Source organism: Echinops telfairi, unplaced genomic scaffold, assembly GCF_000313985.2.
Source record: "Echinops telfairi isolate 266 unplaced genomic scaffold, ASM31398v2 ScPeMD7_10;HRSCAF=50, whole genome shotgun sequence".
Taxonomy (NCBI): domain Eukaryota; kingdom Metazoa; phylum Chordata; class Mammalia; order Afrosoricida; family Tenrecidae; genus Echinops; species Echinops telfairi.
The window spans coordinates 1,976,624-1,993,113 of record NW_022103907.1 but is presented as its reverse complement, the minus strand read 5'-3'; the positions used below and the strand labels follow the sequence as shown (position 1 = coordinate 1,993,113).

The 16,490-nt window shown below is 54.3% G+C and overlaps 1 protein-coding gene across 1 annotated transcript in view; it reads left to right on the top strand.

The window, feature by feature from the left end:
• ALK (ALK receptor tyrosine kinase) overlaps positions 1-16,490 on the top strand; it is a 689,240-nt gene that overhangs the window by 627,462 nt on the left and 45,288 nt on the right. Inside the window, exons 13-16 of the mRNA XM_045287018.1 lie at positions 5,617-5,767; positions 11,090-11,221; positions 12,298-12,442; positions 15,257-15,439. Of these exons, the coding sequence (XP_045142953.1) occupies positions 5,617-5,767; positions 11,090-11,221; positions 12,298-12,442; positions 15,257-15,439 (611 nt within the window). The remainder of the gene's footprint in view (positions 1-5,616; positions 5,768-11,089; positions 11,222-12,297; positions 12,443-15,256; positions 15,440-16,490) is intronic.

Sequence of the window (16,490 nt, the reverse complement as noted above, 5' to 3'; positions counted from 1 at the left end):
GCACAGAGCAGCTGGGGGTTCCAAGGACAGACCTTGGGATTATCAGGCCAATGCATAACCACTGCGCCACGCAGGAGGCCCTCAGTGGGAGCTCCCTTCGTCCTCCCCCCTTCCAAGGCAGGCCTTCTTACCCCCAGAAAGTCTTTGAGGGTCCAGATGGGTAAGGGCTCAGCCAACATGGTGAACCTTTCAGAGGGCCTCTGGGAAGAAGGCCTGAAATGCCACCCCTGGATGCCCTGTGGAGGGCACTTCTCGGAGCTGCTCAGTGGCCACTGTCTTGGTTTGCTTGCTTTATTCTCTCTGTTTTACAGGCGAGGGCAGAGAGAAGGGGAAATGACCAGCCCAACGTCTCATAGCTAATGAACCATGCGGGCAGGACTAGGAGCAGGGGGAAGGAAGCAAGGCCCACTGCTGAAGGAGGCTCTTGATCATTCTCTCAGGGTCATTCAAGGACAGACAGGGTCAACACCTCATGCCTCATCCTGACAGAGCTTAGATCTGGGGCCCAGTCTGTCTGCATTCAAGCCCACCACCCGCTCCAGGAAAGGGTTTTGGCATGGCAACTGAAACCTTCCAAAGGAGGGATGATCCAGCGGTGGATCGCAGGCCCACGAGGGCTGGTGAAGGGGCAGTCCCTCCAGCAAGCACCCCTACACTGAGTCTAGATGCCTCCTCTAAGCCAGCTCCGAGTCCCAGCTGAAAGTATGGGGCTGAGACCAACACACCACACACACACACACACACACACACACACCACCAACTACCATCCAGTCAACTGGTGACTGACATGTGTCGGACTAGAACTGCGCTCCCTATGACTCTCCGCGACTGGTGTTTCGGGAGATTACCAAGTCTTCCCAGGTACTTCTGGGTAGACTCAATCCTCCAGCCTCCTATTAATAGCCAAGCAAGTTAACCAAATGCACCCCGCTGGCCCAGGGACCCACTTTTCACTTTGCCTTGGGTTTCAGCATTGCCAAATCTACTGTCTAAGCCAATGAGTTTGGGGGGAGGAGAGGAGAGGCGTGGGGGGAGGCTGGTGCTCAGGTGGGCTCCGACTGACTGAAAGGGCAGCAGAAGAGAGAAGAAACCTAGATTCTGCCCTTCCTCACTGCCCACAACGGGTCAAGGCACGGGCTGGGCTTCCTTTGGGAGCCAGAGAAAGAGGGAAGGATGCTTAAGGAAGGAAGAAAGGGAGCGCCAAGGACAAACAACTTTGAAAATATAATAACAGGGCTATATTTAAACTTGCGAGTGAGTTCAGAGTGATTCCTAATGCATGCAGATTGATGCAAATGTCTATGATAATGTTGTTGAAAGGGATGAGGGGGGAACGCTTACCTCTCAGCCAGCCCTCCTTGGAGCAGAAGCAGGCAGGACCACTACCTGATCTCAGGCAGAGTCTTCCACGAAGCCAGAACAAAGCCACACCATCCCAGGCTTGTCCCAAGAGTCTAGTCTCCTGAACCACGGTCTCCAGAATTCCGTCTCAGGTCACTGCACCAGGCCTCCCTTCTCAGAGCAAATTCACCCTGCTTTCTTGAGCCTTTACCAATAAACTTGCTATTTCCCCAGCTACTGACCCCTCCTTATCACCTTGCCTGAGGGCCTGGGGAACAGGGGTGAACAATCCTTTCTCAGGCCATGTATTAGTCCGGGTTGACTAGAGAAACAAATTTATAGACACTCATATGTGTATAAGAAAGAGTTTTATATAAAGAGTGATTATGTATTAAGAAAACATCCCAGCCCAGTCCAGATCAAGGATAAAAGTCTGATATTAGCCCATATGTCCGATACCAGTCTCACGAGTCCTCTTCAGACTCATGAAGCCATGAAATAATGCCAAATGCAGGAAGGTCACAGGCCAGTGGGTGGAAAGTCTTGTGGACCCAGTGGTGGTGAAAGCACCTCAGCACAGGCGTGGGTCTCCACGTGGCTCCTCCAGCTCCAAGGATCTGGTTCCATCAGCATAGCTCCATGTGGCTTGTCAACAGGAATGTGTAGGAGAGAGTGTTTCTGGCCTCCAGTGAGCTTTTTATCTCCTTAGTGCCTCCAAATGTGTTCATCAAGCTGGGACCTGATTGACAGGCTAGATTCTCCCCCTTCACTCTTAATAGTCTCAAGTTGACATCAGATTATGTAGCTACCACAGCCCACCAACAGAAACTAGAAGCCTCCCAGCAGCATATGGAGAGGAAATGGCCTCAATGTGTTAGCCACTTCCCAGCTCTCTGCCTCAGTTTCCCCATCTGTCCACCAGGCAGAATCCCTCACTCCCTCACTGCCACTGACCCCCATGCTGATTCAGAGAGACCCTATAGGGCAGGGGAGAACTGCTCCTTTGGATTTCCAAGACTGTAACTCTCTGGGCATAGAAAGTCTTGCCTTTGTCCCAAATAGCAGTTGGTGGGTTTGAACTGCTGACCTTGTGGTTAGCAGCCCAACACATAACCCACTACACCAACAGAGCTCCTAATGGGATGAATAGCACCCACTATTCATGGCAAGTGAGGCAATCAGGGTGATGTGCATTCACTCTCGGGACATTGTAGGAGGCTCAATAACTGGTCCCGACTTCCTGTCCACCGGCACTCCTGACCTATCACGCCCATGGTCTAGCCACCTGCTGCAGTCAGCCATACCGCATGCTTTCCTATCTTTTCACTTCATGCCCCTTTTTGCTTCACTGAGAATCTTACCTACCCCCCCGCTCCTCCCTGAAAACCAAACCAAACCAAACCCACCTCCTTCGAGTCAATGTCAACTCATAGCGACCCTACGGGACAGAGTAGAAGCCGGTGAGTTTCTGAGACTGTAACTCTTTATGGGAGTAGAAAGCCTGACTTTCTTTTTCTGAGTGGCTGCTGGGTTCCAACTGCTGATAGGAGCCCAACTCAGAACCACACGACACCCAGGCGCTTCGCTAAGCTGTCTTCAACTAGCTCCCTCCCCTAAGAGCCAAGACCTCCAGCTGCCTCTTTCTCCAAGCACTTCACTGGCCTGCCCCTTGTCTCCTCCTGGGACCTGAGTATCGGACAGCCTTTGCCTCTGGGCTGAGATCTGTCGCTCTCACCCCATCCTCTCCTTTTGCCGGTGAGCCTCCCTACTGCCCTGGGACTTTGGAGAGGAAGATGCAATTCTCCCATTGGTGAAGGAGCTGGGGCTCCAGGAGGGCATGCAGCTAGGACACGGATCCAAGAAGCCCCAAGTCTTTGGCTACATCACTTGTGTCCCCAGTATAGGCATCCTAGCATAAGATTGGAGTCCCTGGTCGGGGGCAAGCTGTTAATGCCCTCAACTGCTAACACTATGTCCACACCTACCCAGGGCACCTCGGAAGCAAGGCCTGGTAGTCTGCTTCCAAAAGGTCAGCTGCTAAAAACCCTAGAGTCCACTTCGACTCTGACACAGTGGCATGCCCACAAGTCAGAGCTAACTTGGCTGTTTCTGGGGAGATTTCTCTTTTCATCGCCGTGTCCCAACACACAGTTCCTCTGTAAGCCCTTCAGGGGTCTGGCACCTGTCTCGGGTGTCCTGTGAGCCACAGCTTCATGCAGAGCCCTCCATAGGACAGACCACAGTCGGCGCTGACCACTGACGGAGGTGATAGGCAGAGTCTCCCTGGACCAGAGACCTTGCTTGAGGGAGAAAGACGAGGCTTTCTGCTCCAGTAGAGATTTACAGGCTCAGAACCCCACAGGGCAGTTATACCGTATCTTGTAGGGTTACTCTGAGTCCATTCAATGGTTGTGGGTAGGACCTTGGCAGACTGCCATCCAGGTGACTGGGCCGAAGGGGCCCGAGCTGGACCAGGAGGCCCCTCCATGTACTTAAAAGGCTGGACTTGTAGATGGATCCTAGTTGGAGATGTGTGTGTGTGTGTGTGTGTGTGTGTGTGTGTGTGTGTGTGTTGGGCGAGCGTGCACGCAGCTCTGACTGTGTTTCAGGAGAGACCTGGAGTCTGAATACTGGAAGAGGGATGAGAGGAGAGCATCATCCCTGACAGCGGGTCTCTGGGGAGACACTTGCTGCTGGTGTGCTAGCTGTCTCCAGGAGGAGCCACACTGCTGATCTGGTTCACTGACGGAGCCCCACCCCTAACCCCGCCTACTTCAGCTCAGCAGCCCAGAGCAGCACAGAGCCCCCTGTCCCGACACCGTGTTTGATATGCATCGTGATCAGCTGTCTGTTGTGGGTGCACACTGCTCCACTGCTCCTGGAGGAGTTAGCAGTGGGGTGGGAACAAGTCTGTGCCCGCAAGCACCACTCCCCACCCTCGCCCCCTGTGGGACCTCTTTGTTTCCAGACTCCTTGGGAGACTAAGTTTTCTACGAAATCCCCTACTGCTACCACCACCCTTAATAAGAACAGTATCATAGCCAGTGCTTAGGAAGTGCTTCGGTTGTGCTACCCTGTTTCCCCGAAAATAAGACAGTGTCTTATATTAATTTTTGCTCCCAAAGATGCGCTAGGTCTTATTTTCAGGGAATGTCTTATTTTTCCATGAAGAAGAATACGGTACACATTTATTGTTGAACAAAAAAAAAAAAGGAAATTGATTACCTGTATACAGTACGGTAGCAGTTGTCATCACAAACCAGCATAACCAGACAAACTGAATCCTACAGTATCAAGAATTTCTTGTTACTACCATGATTTCCATGTATAACAATCTATGGTACATTTACTCATTTATTCAATGACAGCCATGTCATCATCTTCTGGAACATCATCATAACAATCCAAACCCTTATTTTCAGGGGGGTCTTATTTTGGGGGGGATGCCTTATATTTCAGCAAGAGGCAGAACTGTGAGTAGGTCTTATTTTGGGGGGATGTCTTACTTTCGGGGAAACAGGGTAGTCGCAATTCCAAGGCTTGAAGGCATCTCAATTCCCTTCCTCTTTATAGCATACATGGCCTAAAAACCCAATGGCAAGCTAGTCGAGACTGACCCATAGCGACCCTGGTCTATAGGACAGAGCAGGACTGCCCCTGTGGGTTTCCAACGCTGCAAACCTTTCCAGCAGCAGAGAGCCTCGCAGTGGCTGCTGGGATTGAAGCTGAGTGCTTCACCAGTGTGCCACCAGGGCTCCTATCTGTGGGAAGGAAATAAGCAAGTGCACACAGCTGTTATCTCGGCCCACCAACCACTCCAAGGGAGAAAGATGAAGCTTTCTTCTCCTGTAAAGATCCATAGCCTCGGAATTCCAAGGACAGATCTACTCTTTCCTACGGGGTCGCTGTGAGTCAGGATTGGCTCAATGGCAGGCAGCTGGTTTTTCCCTTCAGTTACCTGTCTGAAAGGACACATTTGGTAAGTAGTCACATGTGAGTCCTTTGGTCTTGGGCAGGGAGAGAAAGGGCAAGCATCTGGGGAACCAGCACCCCATGCCCCCATCAATACTCATAGACACAGGGTCTGACCCTTCGCCCCCAGGTGTTTGGTTGCTGTCAACCCTCTCTGGCCTTGAATTTCCTCCCTGCCAGGCAGATGTGGATGACCCACTGGGACCAGGAGGTGGTCTGCTTCATCCCCTGGAGGCTGTGGGCTGGCAGGAAGGGCTGGTCTTCACACCCCCCACAGCAGCCAATGTGCTTTGTTCCCTGCAGCATCTCGGGCTACGGAGCCGCAGGCGGGAAAGGCGGGAAGAATACCCGGATGCGGTCCCACGGGGTGTCCGTGCTGGGCATCTTCAACCTGGAGAAGGACGACATGCTGTACATCCTGGTCGGGCAGCAGGGGGAGGACGCCTGCCCCAGCGTAAGTGCCCAGTGCGGGCTTCCTCCTCCACCCTCATCCAGGACAAGGGGGCCACTGAGAACTGATGCCCCACACACCTTCTAGGGCGCACATTCAAAGACAGTAGGACTCCCCCTCTGAGCAGGTGGCACTTCTGTTCCACCTGAGAGTGCCCCCCTTTATTTCTAAGGCCATGTGGGTGTCTGAGAAAGCCTGGGGTGTGTGGTGTCACGACCTCAGAGGGATGAAAATTGAGGTGTAGGTTTTGTGGGTGACCCTGAAACTGAAAAACTGGAGCCTCGCTGACCCAGCCAGTGGCTACTGTTCTCAGCAGCAGTGCAAGGGGAAGCCTGAAGTCCCTTCTAGAACTTTCTTGCTAGGGCACCACTGTTTAGCTGTGTTAGTCTACACAGGGAGACAGCAGGCTGAACATTTCTTGTTCTCAAAATCACACTCATATAGCCACAGTACATCTGGGGAAGGGACTGGCTTTGGGGTATTAATCAGGATTTGTTACAAAAAGAGAGTATTCAGATAATATTAGTTGTGTGATTTGAAACTTTAAAAAAAGTAAGGCATTGACTCAGAGGTGGAGTCAGAGCGTCCCCATTTTCCAGATGAGGCAACTGCACACAGAGGCCCATGGGGACACAGAGCAGGGACCCACACTGCTGCTTGCACCCTGCCCTGCCTGCTGCGTCTGGGGGTCTCCAGCTTCGTTCTTTTCCCACTTGGTTATCGCTGGACTGATCAGACTGCAGGCTCAGCTGCCCAGGGGGACCGCCTGTCATTCTCATTTCTGACACACACACACCCCCAGGATGCTGTGAGTGCAGAAAGATTCTGGGTGTCTAGCTGTCCAAGAGGGAGCACATGAACCCTGTCACCTACCTCCTTCCACACACACCCCCACCACCACCCCTCCAATCCTGTGTCTCTTGCTTGTGTTGGGGGAGGTAGGCCCCGCAGTGCTCTCTAAAGGGCAGGGCAGGCCTCCTCTGGGTCAGCTTCTCCTGTGCCCAGGATGCAGCTGACTTCCCCAGGAACTCACAGGCTAGCAGCCTCGGGGAGCAGGGGAAAGGAAGAGCTACAGCTTGGGTCCACACACACAAAACTACAGAGAGCTCCTAAGAGCCAGGTTCTGGGCTGCAGCTGAGAAGGAAGCAAGATATAAAATACAGAGATGCCCTCCCCAATCCCCCCCAGCCACCTCTCACCATCACTCCCCCAGCCTCTCTCTCTCTCTCTCTCTCTCTCTCTCTCTCTCTCTCTCTCTCTCTCTCTCAGAAGCGTGTGGGGTGGGGGGACACAGTGCTCAGCCACATCAGGGTTCAAAGCAGTGCAAACCTAAGGAAGCTTAGCAGGTGCAACCTACTGCATGAGAAATGTCTAGACTCCAACTTTTATTTAGCAGCTATAATCAGGACTTTCCAACCTGATATAATATATTAAGTCATTAAATTACAGGCTGGCTGTAATTTTTGTAGGAATTTATTGAGTGCGAATGTAATTCTTTCATCTCAGCTGAAAGATTGCATTGAATTCTGCAAGGGACTTTTACTTGATTGGATTGTAATCAGTTATGTCTTTTCACAGGACCACGTCCCTCTCTCTTTTTTTTTTCTTTTTAATTCAATTGTAATCTGCTTGTTCCTCTGGGTTGCTGCACTTTATCATTTTATTAATCAACCTGCGGCTCTCAAACTTCATGGATGGCAGGGAGAGCCCGGGAGCCCGCGTGCAGGCGGTTCTCAGCCAGCGACAAAGGGCAGCCCCCTCTGCTGGTCAGGCACAGCATGACCAGGGCAGCTGGGGGTGTCACTGCTTTGGCTCTGGCGCTCCCCACTTTTGCTGGCTCAGGAGGCAGAAAGAAAGCCAGGTCTCTCAGGAGGTACCATACCTCACCACTTGTCCCCTGGCAGGAAACCAGCAAAGAGAGACTCCCCGCAGAGCAATGGGCTTCATGCATCAAATTGCCGGATTCAGCAGCTTTCTCTGGTTCAACTGCACAGGGGTGGGGAGTCGCTCTTCCTGGGCAGCTGACCACACTGGAGAGCCTGGTCCTGGAATGGGAACTAGCTGCCCATTTCTCCCTGGTAGGACACCCACCCTGGTAGGACACCCACACCCCACTGTAGCCCAGCTTCACCGGGTTCCTTCCTAAGGTGAGTCGAAATCAGGGTAGCTAGCTTGGCAGCAGCACTCTTGGCATCTTGGATGTGGGGCACTGTCCATCCGGCATATTGTGGAGTGATTGGTTGGCAGCATCCCTGACTCTACCCGCTGGGTTCCAGTAGCACCCAGATCTGGCCATCAAAAATGTCTTCAGATGTGGACAGGTGGCCTCTTGGGGGCAAACTTGCCCCCAAAGGAGAACTACCCCTGTATTAAACCCCCCTGTTACCACCACACACACAACACCACCACCCCGCCCCAAAGCAAATAAAGTGACAGCTGAGCATCAGAGGGGTGCCTGTCACTGTGCCAGGGGACGCGTCAGTGAGCAGAGCCAGGGTCTCTGCTCTCCAGGAACTGGCGCTGAGGGGGGGATGGAGGGGCGGGGAACAGGCGTGGTAGCCAGTCGACATCATAAAGCAATTGCACAGCACGTCTGAAGATGAAAACTGTTAAGGGTGAACGAAGGTCGGGGGTCCCAGGTTGGGGGGAGGGGGAGGCGGCAAGCTGCATGGTCAAGGGAAGCCCACTGAAAAACCAAACACTGCCATCCAGTCGATGCTGACTCAGTGACCCCACTGGACTGGGTAGAGTTACCAAGACTGCTAACTCTTAGGGAAGTAGAAATCCCTGTCTCTCTCCCGGGGAACAGCTGGTGGTTTTGAACTGCTGACCTTGCAGTATAACCACTAAGCTGTCAGGGTGCTGAAAGTGTTAAGCAACTGAACCAGGACAATATCTGGGGAAGAGGGACCTGGGCGAGGCAGAGGCCAGAGTGCCCGGTATTCCCAAGGGGCTTTGAGATGGAGCAGAGGGACCAAGAGGGAAGGGAGGCCCCAGACCATGGGGCTGCATCCAAGAGGCCAGAGGCCATTGTAGGATGGTCCATGCCTTCCGCAGGGTCTAGAGCTGGAGAGGCTAGTCTGATTTACATGTTAAAGGTTCACTATGACTGCTCAGTGGGGAACTGACTGTGCAGAGACCAGGGAAGGACAGGGCATTGCATTGATCCAGATAATGTGATGGTGGTCTAAGCCAGGATAGAGGCCAGGGGGGTGGGGAAAGGGGAGTGGGGGGCTGCTGTGAACAGAGCCGGTCTGCACAGGGACAGCTGAGGGCAGGACACACCGAGTTGAGAATGTCAGTAGAGAGCCAAGCAGAGGTTTCCTGTGGATCAGGGGAGAGGTCTACGGTGGAGATACACACTTGGGAACAAGCAGAGAAAGTGGAAACGGGATGAATTCGCCAAGGGTTGTGAAAGATGGAAAATAAACCTGTTGGACTCTCAGGGTTTAGAGGTCTGGGGAGGAATCACCACACTACCCGCCCCCTCCCCACTCCCACATCCTGTACACCTCGATTTAAAGGGGTGGGAATGAGTCTGGGTTCTACTTACGTGAAAGCCATCCAAATGCCATCTCTTCTTCCCTCCCCCATCCAGCACTCTCCACCCACCTCCAGGTTCTTTTCCTGGGCGGGCGTGGGGGCAGAGGGGTTAGGGGCCAGCCTGAAGAGGAAAGGGAGCAGGGCCTGAGGGGACGCAAGAGGTCAAGACCAGCGGTGATACGACTCACCCAAGGTGCCCCAGCAGCTCTCTAACAGTGCTGGTGGGGTGAGTCTGGACCCCGTGTGCTGGCAGCATCTACCCAGAGCCTCCACTTCTTTCCCCTTCCCCGAGCTCTGCCCTCAGGGCACACCGCTTACATCCTCAGTCCTCCCTGGCAGGCAGTTAGCAGGGTGCCCTCCGAGCAGCCACCACAGGGCCTTGGACTGCACTGCAAAATACACAAGCGCAATGATCAGCCTCAACAACAGCAAACCAGTGCCTCCCGCCCACACTAAACCCGTTCTAGAAAATATCAAACTATTTCCATCATTAAATCCAAAATGCCATGAAACAAATGGCATCTCGGCTCTCTAACCAGCAAGTTTTCTACTACTCGTTGCCGGCACCCCTGAGTGGTTTAGCATAAGGAGTGGCTCCAGATGAATGGCCTTGTCTACTGCTGGTTACACTGCGGCACTCGACAGAAATGGGATGTTTTATCGGGTCTTTTTAGGAAGTGGGTGGAGTACGGGTTCCAGGGTTCACATGTGGCAGATGGAGGGAGCTCCACTTCAAGGATGCGTCAGGGGATTAACTGGAGGCAAGAAAGGGGACATTAGCAAGGAGAAATGAGCTGTCCAAAATAGAGATAGGACTTTCCCAATGATGAGCCAGGAATCAAATGCACAAGTCCGGCCTCCCCTGGTTTATATCCTTTTCTCATGATGCTGGGGACCACCAGTTTCTTAAACACGCTGCCTGGCTCCCCACAGACTCCTGAGTGCAGGCTCCCTATCGGATGGCATCCAAGACTATGATCTAGCAGGAGCCCTGGTGGAGTAGTGGTTATGTGTTAGACTGCCAACCAAAAGATCGGCAGTTCAAACCCGCCAGCCACCTCAAGGGAGACTGATGGGGCTTTCTACTCTCTTAAAGATATCTGGTCTCAGAAACGTCCAGGGGTAGTTCTACCTGGTCCTAGTGTCACTGTGAGTCAGACCCACTCAATGGCAGTGAGCTTGGATTTTCGTTTGGGCCATAATCTAACTGCCCCATCTGATTCCCTCGCTGCCCCCTGGACACATTCCCTCCAGCCCCATCTCATCACACGGGGCTGGTTTTACAGCCCAGAGGATCTGACCCATACCTGTCGACGATCTCTCTTGTCTCAGAAGGAGGTTTCCTGAGCCAAAGGGATTTCTGCTTTTTCACCTTGCCTCCCTCTCTCTGGATTCATGCTGCCCTCTCATTCTGGAATTCAGTAACTTTACCCCATCCTCTATGTAAAAAAAAAAATCAAATAATAGGTACACATTTATATATTCCCTTTTCTTCAAGGCTCAACTAAATGTCTCTCTGCCTGCAGGAAGTCCTCCCTGATTGATCACCAGTCATGACAAAGGCTCATTCTCTCTTCCCAACTTCCAACTAGCTAAGCTGTCCTGTGGTTCTTCTCCTCCGATACCCAGGATGGCAGCTGTCTGTGTATCTCTTTTGTCCCCTCACTCAACAGGGAGCTCTTTGGGAGCCGAGTCGCTATCTGTAGGCAGAGTTCTGTCTGTCTGCTGGGAAGGGGAGCGCACTCATGTGGGCGTGTACCTCATGTGCTTCTGTTTCTGCAGACTAGCCAACTGATCCAGAAAGTCTGTGTTGGCGAGAACAACGTGATCGAAGAAGAACTCCGCGTGAACCGAAGCGTGCATGAGTGGGCGGGCGGTGGCGGCGGCGGGGGCGGCGCCACATACGTGTTTAAGGTAGAGCTGGGGGCGGGGCAGGGCAAAGCAACATACCTGTTTAAGCTGGCTTCACAGGACCAGCCTTCCAGATTCCCCAAGGGTTCCTTGGCTGGAGCCTTACACCTGCCTTCTGATAGAGATGTCCCAAATGGTGTTGGCCCCCCATAAGGATGAGGAACCTCGGCTCAGGGAAAGCGGGGTACTGGCTTGTCCCAGAAAGGGTGGCGTTTCTCTTGCTACCATACCAGCCCAGTCCCAACTCGCCCTTGTATTCCATCCTCGGAATCGCGGAAGAAAGAGCTGGCAGTCCGCTCCCGGGAGGATGGCAGACAGCATTGGAAACCCTCTCAGGCACTTATGCTTTGTCCTAGAGGGTCGCTATCCATTGATAGCAACAGACGGGCAGGCAGACCTCTGCCCTCTGTGGGCTTCCTGTCTGGGTCCTTCCTTAATGACGGTGATGCTGCAGGGGGAGGGCTTGTCAGGGACGTGCTCTCTGTGCAGTCTCTACTGGAAGTTTCTCTCCCGGCTTCCCGTGGCCCTAGGTGGTGGCTTGCAGTCAGCCTCACTCTGTAGCCTCTCTGCTCTCCTCTCCTGGTTTCTAAGAGGAGAGAATTGCAACGACCTGACCGGGGCGGGTTACACGATAACATTTTCAAAGACCTTCTTTCCAAACAAGATCACAGTCAGTGTGTACCAGGGGATAGCACTTCCATGTCTTCGCGGGTGGCACTACTCTATCTATAACAACTCCCCAGGGTTTGACAGACCTGCTTCGCACCTGCAGCACCCAGATCTCTCAGACCTCAGACAATCTTCGGGAAAGGGGCCTCAGAAAGCCAGGTCCAGGCTGCCCAGTTGTCCTGTGTCCAGGTGTCCAGACATGGCTTTTGCTCTCTGTTTGAACCCTGATGAGACAACAGCAGGAGCTGAAGGTCATGGTCACCAGAGTTCAGGACCCTGGGACCATGAAGAGAGGGCACTGGCTGCCATTCACACACACAGACCACAGACCTGTTTAGACCAGGGCTCAGAGTGCCCCGAGCAAACACCCCATATGGTTTTTCAGTTTCCAAATGTCTCCCCTTGGCCAGATGAAGGATGGAGTGCCAGTGCCCCTGATCATTGCAGCCGGCGGTGGTGGCAGAGCCTACGGGGCCAAGACAGACACCTTCCATGCAGAGAGGTTGGAGAATAACTCCTCAGTGCTCGGGCTGAACGGCAATTCCGGAGCCGCAGGTAAAGCCCGCGCCTCCCTCCCCGCGCCACTCTGGGTGCGCTTGTGTGTGGTGAGGCACGGCCACCGGCCACCGAGCCCCGGTCTACCAGGGGGAGGTCTGTAAAGCTGGCCGTGCGGAAGCTCAGAAGGAGTGTTGCTGGTGGTGAAAGTTCTGGGCCCTCAATGGAAAGATCGGTGGTTCGAATCCACCAACTGCTTCACAAGAGACGGGTGTGCTTCTGTAAAGACTGCAGCTTGAAAAACCAGTGGTTTCAGTCCTATAGAGCTGTTAGGAAGGAGAATCAACTCCACAGAAAGCCAGGTCCAGGTTGCCCAATTGTCCTGCGTCCAGGTGTCCAGACATGGCTTTTCCTCTCTGTTTGAACCCTGATGAGACAACAGCAGGAGCTGATGGTCAAACCCAAACGGGTTTGGGTTTGCGTTTGTTTATTTACTCCATATGGAAGATCAGGTGGCACCCGGAAGGGTCCCAGAACCATGCCCCTTGCTCCTGTCATGGGGTTTGGACTCGCAAAAGTTATGGAGGATATGAGACAGGGAGCAACACCCAGACCCCTGCCGACCTGGCCCCCAAGGGTTATCAACGTGCCTTTGTTAGGTTCACCCTTTCTCTCGGGCAGATGGGACCCCAGTTATCAGTTGCCAACCAGTCCATTCTGAGGCCTGGGGACCCCATGTGTGTCAGAATGGGGACAGTCTTCAATGGCTGCTTGTTCAGAAGTAAATCACCAGGCCGTCCTTTCTTTTGAGGTGGCATAGTGGGTCCATATTAGGCTGCCAACCACAAGGTCAGCAGTTCGAAACCACCAGCCACTACTCCCATAAAGAGATACTCACAGGGGCAGTTGTACCCTGTCGTATGGGGTCACTATGAGTCAGAATTGACTCTGTTAGCAAGTTTGGTTTGGGGTCCGGTGGGTGGACTCAAAATTCTAACCTTTCGATTAGCAGCCAAGCACTTAATCATGTGCACCACCACTCAGCGGGGGAGCCTCCCACGCCACAAATCTCTTCATTACCTCTCCACGGTTGACTCCCCTTCCTCATGACGAGCTGGCAGTGACAGAGATGGGACAGACATGGGTGGGCGTGTGTGGCTATCGCTTCGTCTGACGTCAGCCAGCTCTAAAGAGATCGCATCATTTCTGCATTCTTCTCTCCTCCACCATTAGATGGAGGGAAGCAGGCTGAAAGCATGTCAAGGTTTCTGCTCCCGTAATGAGCCACGGTCTCAGAAACCCACAAGGGAAGTTCGGCCCTGTCCTATCCGGCCACTGTGAGTCACCATCGACTCCGTGGCAATGAGTTGGGAGCCGAGAGGTTGGCGTTAGAAGCAAAGCCGGAGCTGCCACTGGGGGGTTTCCCACCATCCATGCGCATGGCTCCGTTTACACCGGGTCAGCACTCCAGCAACAACGATGCGCGTCCATGTCCACGGTGCACACGCTTTCCAAAAACAACCCTGTCCTGCTGTCCAGCCAGGTATTCATATTCTCGTGCAGAACGAGGAGAAACACACTCACAGGGTTCCGTGGTTGCTTGGTTGGCTTGCTTCCTCCCAATAGGACTAAACGGTTTAGTGGTGGAGACGGGGCTCTTGATCCTTAATATATATTAATAATATAATATACATATATAATTGTTTTTATTTTTATGCCCAGTGCTTTTTTACCCCCATGTATTGGCGTAATTACAGGCTGTAAGAAGGAGTTGGAGAGCAGTGGGGTTCAGAAAGCCCCTCAGCCATGAGCTGTGAAGTCCTCAATCAGCAAGAAGGAGTAGCGGGAGGGGAGGGGAGAAAGAACTGAAGATGCGACCAGACACGCCCTCCCCGTACCTTGTTGTTCACTGTCCTGCACAGTCACCAGAGCCCCATTTAGGTTCTGATGCCACATGACAGCAACAACCCCAGCAGTCCCACACCCTGTGCTCTGGCCAGCAGAAGGGTCAGCTGCCTGAAACACAAGTAGGACGCCCCTCGCTCCGCAGCTTCCAAAGAAGGCCAAGGGTGTCCTCAGCTGCCTGAGGGCTTGCGCTCAGCCCTGCTGGTCCCAGCTCCATCCAAGCTTGCTCCGGACCCGCTGCCTCCTGTTCTTACACCTGGCCTCCTGCTGTCCACTCTGGGTCCAGGAGAACCCCAGCCACACGCTCTTCCTGATGAGCCTCCAGGCAGTGAACTCTGCCGTCTACAGTAGACCTGCACAGGGCTCTTGTCTGCCTCTGTCCCCACCCCACCCCACCCCCACCGTCTGCAGGGACAATAGCTTGGGCTCGGGGGGAGTGGACTCCCTGCTAAAATGCCATCACGTACAATCTAGGGTGAGGGCAGTGAGGGTTGGTGGGCGGGCGCTTGGAAACCCAAAGGCCAGCCGGAGAGACGGACTGCGGCCAGCCTGTGGCATGGAGATTAGAGACGGTTTCAACCTCAACCCTGCACATAGTGTCTCCTTTGCAGGCTTCCGTCAGGCATGGACAGAGAGCAGGGGACACATCCCGTTGTCCTGTGGCCTGTCCCCACCTCCCCTCCATCCCACCCAAGTAGCCTCCCTGCTTGGGAGTCAACAAGGCCTCTGTCGCCTGGGCAGAGGAACAAGGTGTGCTCAAACCAAGGTGGGCACAGGTGTCGCCAAGCCAGGCCTCCCTGGGGCAAGTGGCCCGCTCTCCCCCTGGGACCAGAACAGTGAGTGAGGGATCAAGAGAGGGAGCACCCCTCAAAGCACTCCTCTTCTGGCTTCGTCTCCCTGCTGGGCGGTGTCTAGACAAGGGACTGTACCTGCACGCTCATTTGGCCTTCTCTCTGTCTCTTCCTGCAGGTGGTGGAGGTGGCTGGAATGATAACACTTCCCAGCTCTGGTCTGGAAAATCTTTGCTGGAGGGTGCTACCGGAGGACATTCCTGCCCCCAGGCCATGAAGAAGTGGGGGTGGGAGACAAGAGGGGGTTTCGGAGGGGGTGGAGGGGGGTGCTCCTCAGGTGGAGGAGGCGGAGGATATATAGGTAAAGATGATTCATGTTCAAGGTGTCACTCCCCTCCCCTCTTAGTCCTAGGCACTCCCACCTCCCCACCCTCCCTGCCCTTCCCCCCTGGCCCGCCCCCAGTGTGGACTGTGATGTATCCATGCACGCCTCCCTCCCAACTTGGGCCCACCAGCCAGAGGCAGGGTGTTGGCTTGCGAGCCAGCACCCTGCTTCTGGGCTTCATGGGCGACAGCCTCGAGGTCCTGTGTGAGTCTTGATAGCCCCTGAAGCTGAGGACAAAGAGGCTTTGGCTTCCCAGATGATTCTGAGAACCACACCCAATGACATGCTGGCATGAGCACCCTGGAGGCCAGAGCTCCCCTGCCCCCCATCCCCACCCCACCCAGCTCAGTGCCTCCCTCTGGGTGGCCTGGCCTGAGTCCTTCCCAAGCCAACCCCTCCTGGGACTGGTTTGCGGTATCTGGCCTCCCTGGCTCTCCCTGGCCCCAACCCACCGGCTTGTGGAAAGTGGCCCCTCTCTTGCTGAAGGGAGCCCCTGTGGGCAGCCGCAGCCCCAGCCCTTCCGCATGCAGCTGGACCATGGTGCTTGCTGCTCCTCCCAGCTGCAGAGCAGAGCCCACAGAGCCCTCTGCAGCTGAGGGGATGGGAGATGCTGGCACGTCCGCCCCCAGACTAGGACACACGCATGCCTGCACCGTGGTGTCTGTGTTTTGACTCTGTGTGTGAGAAGCTTGTGTTAACCCTTCTCTTTTTGTCCAAGCCCTGGGTGGGTGGGTGGGTGGGTGGGAGGAGCCCAAGGGGGGAGCCCAAGGATGGCCCAGCCCCAGATGAAAGGAGGGACAGGAGCCTTTAGGCACAGGGGCCCTACCCCTGGTTTCTAATCACCCCTATGCCCAGCCCTGACTTGGGGGGACAATAAAGCAGCTCCTCGCTGCTGCTGCTGCCCTGGGGCAATCGTCCACTCCCAAGAAGGCGGGGACCTTTCAGACCCTCCCTCACATTGGTGACCTCCAGGGGTTCCCCAGCAAGGGGTGGAAGCCCCTTCCCCACTGGTGGGAAGCAACCTAGA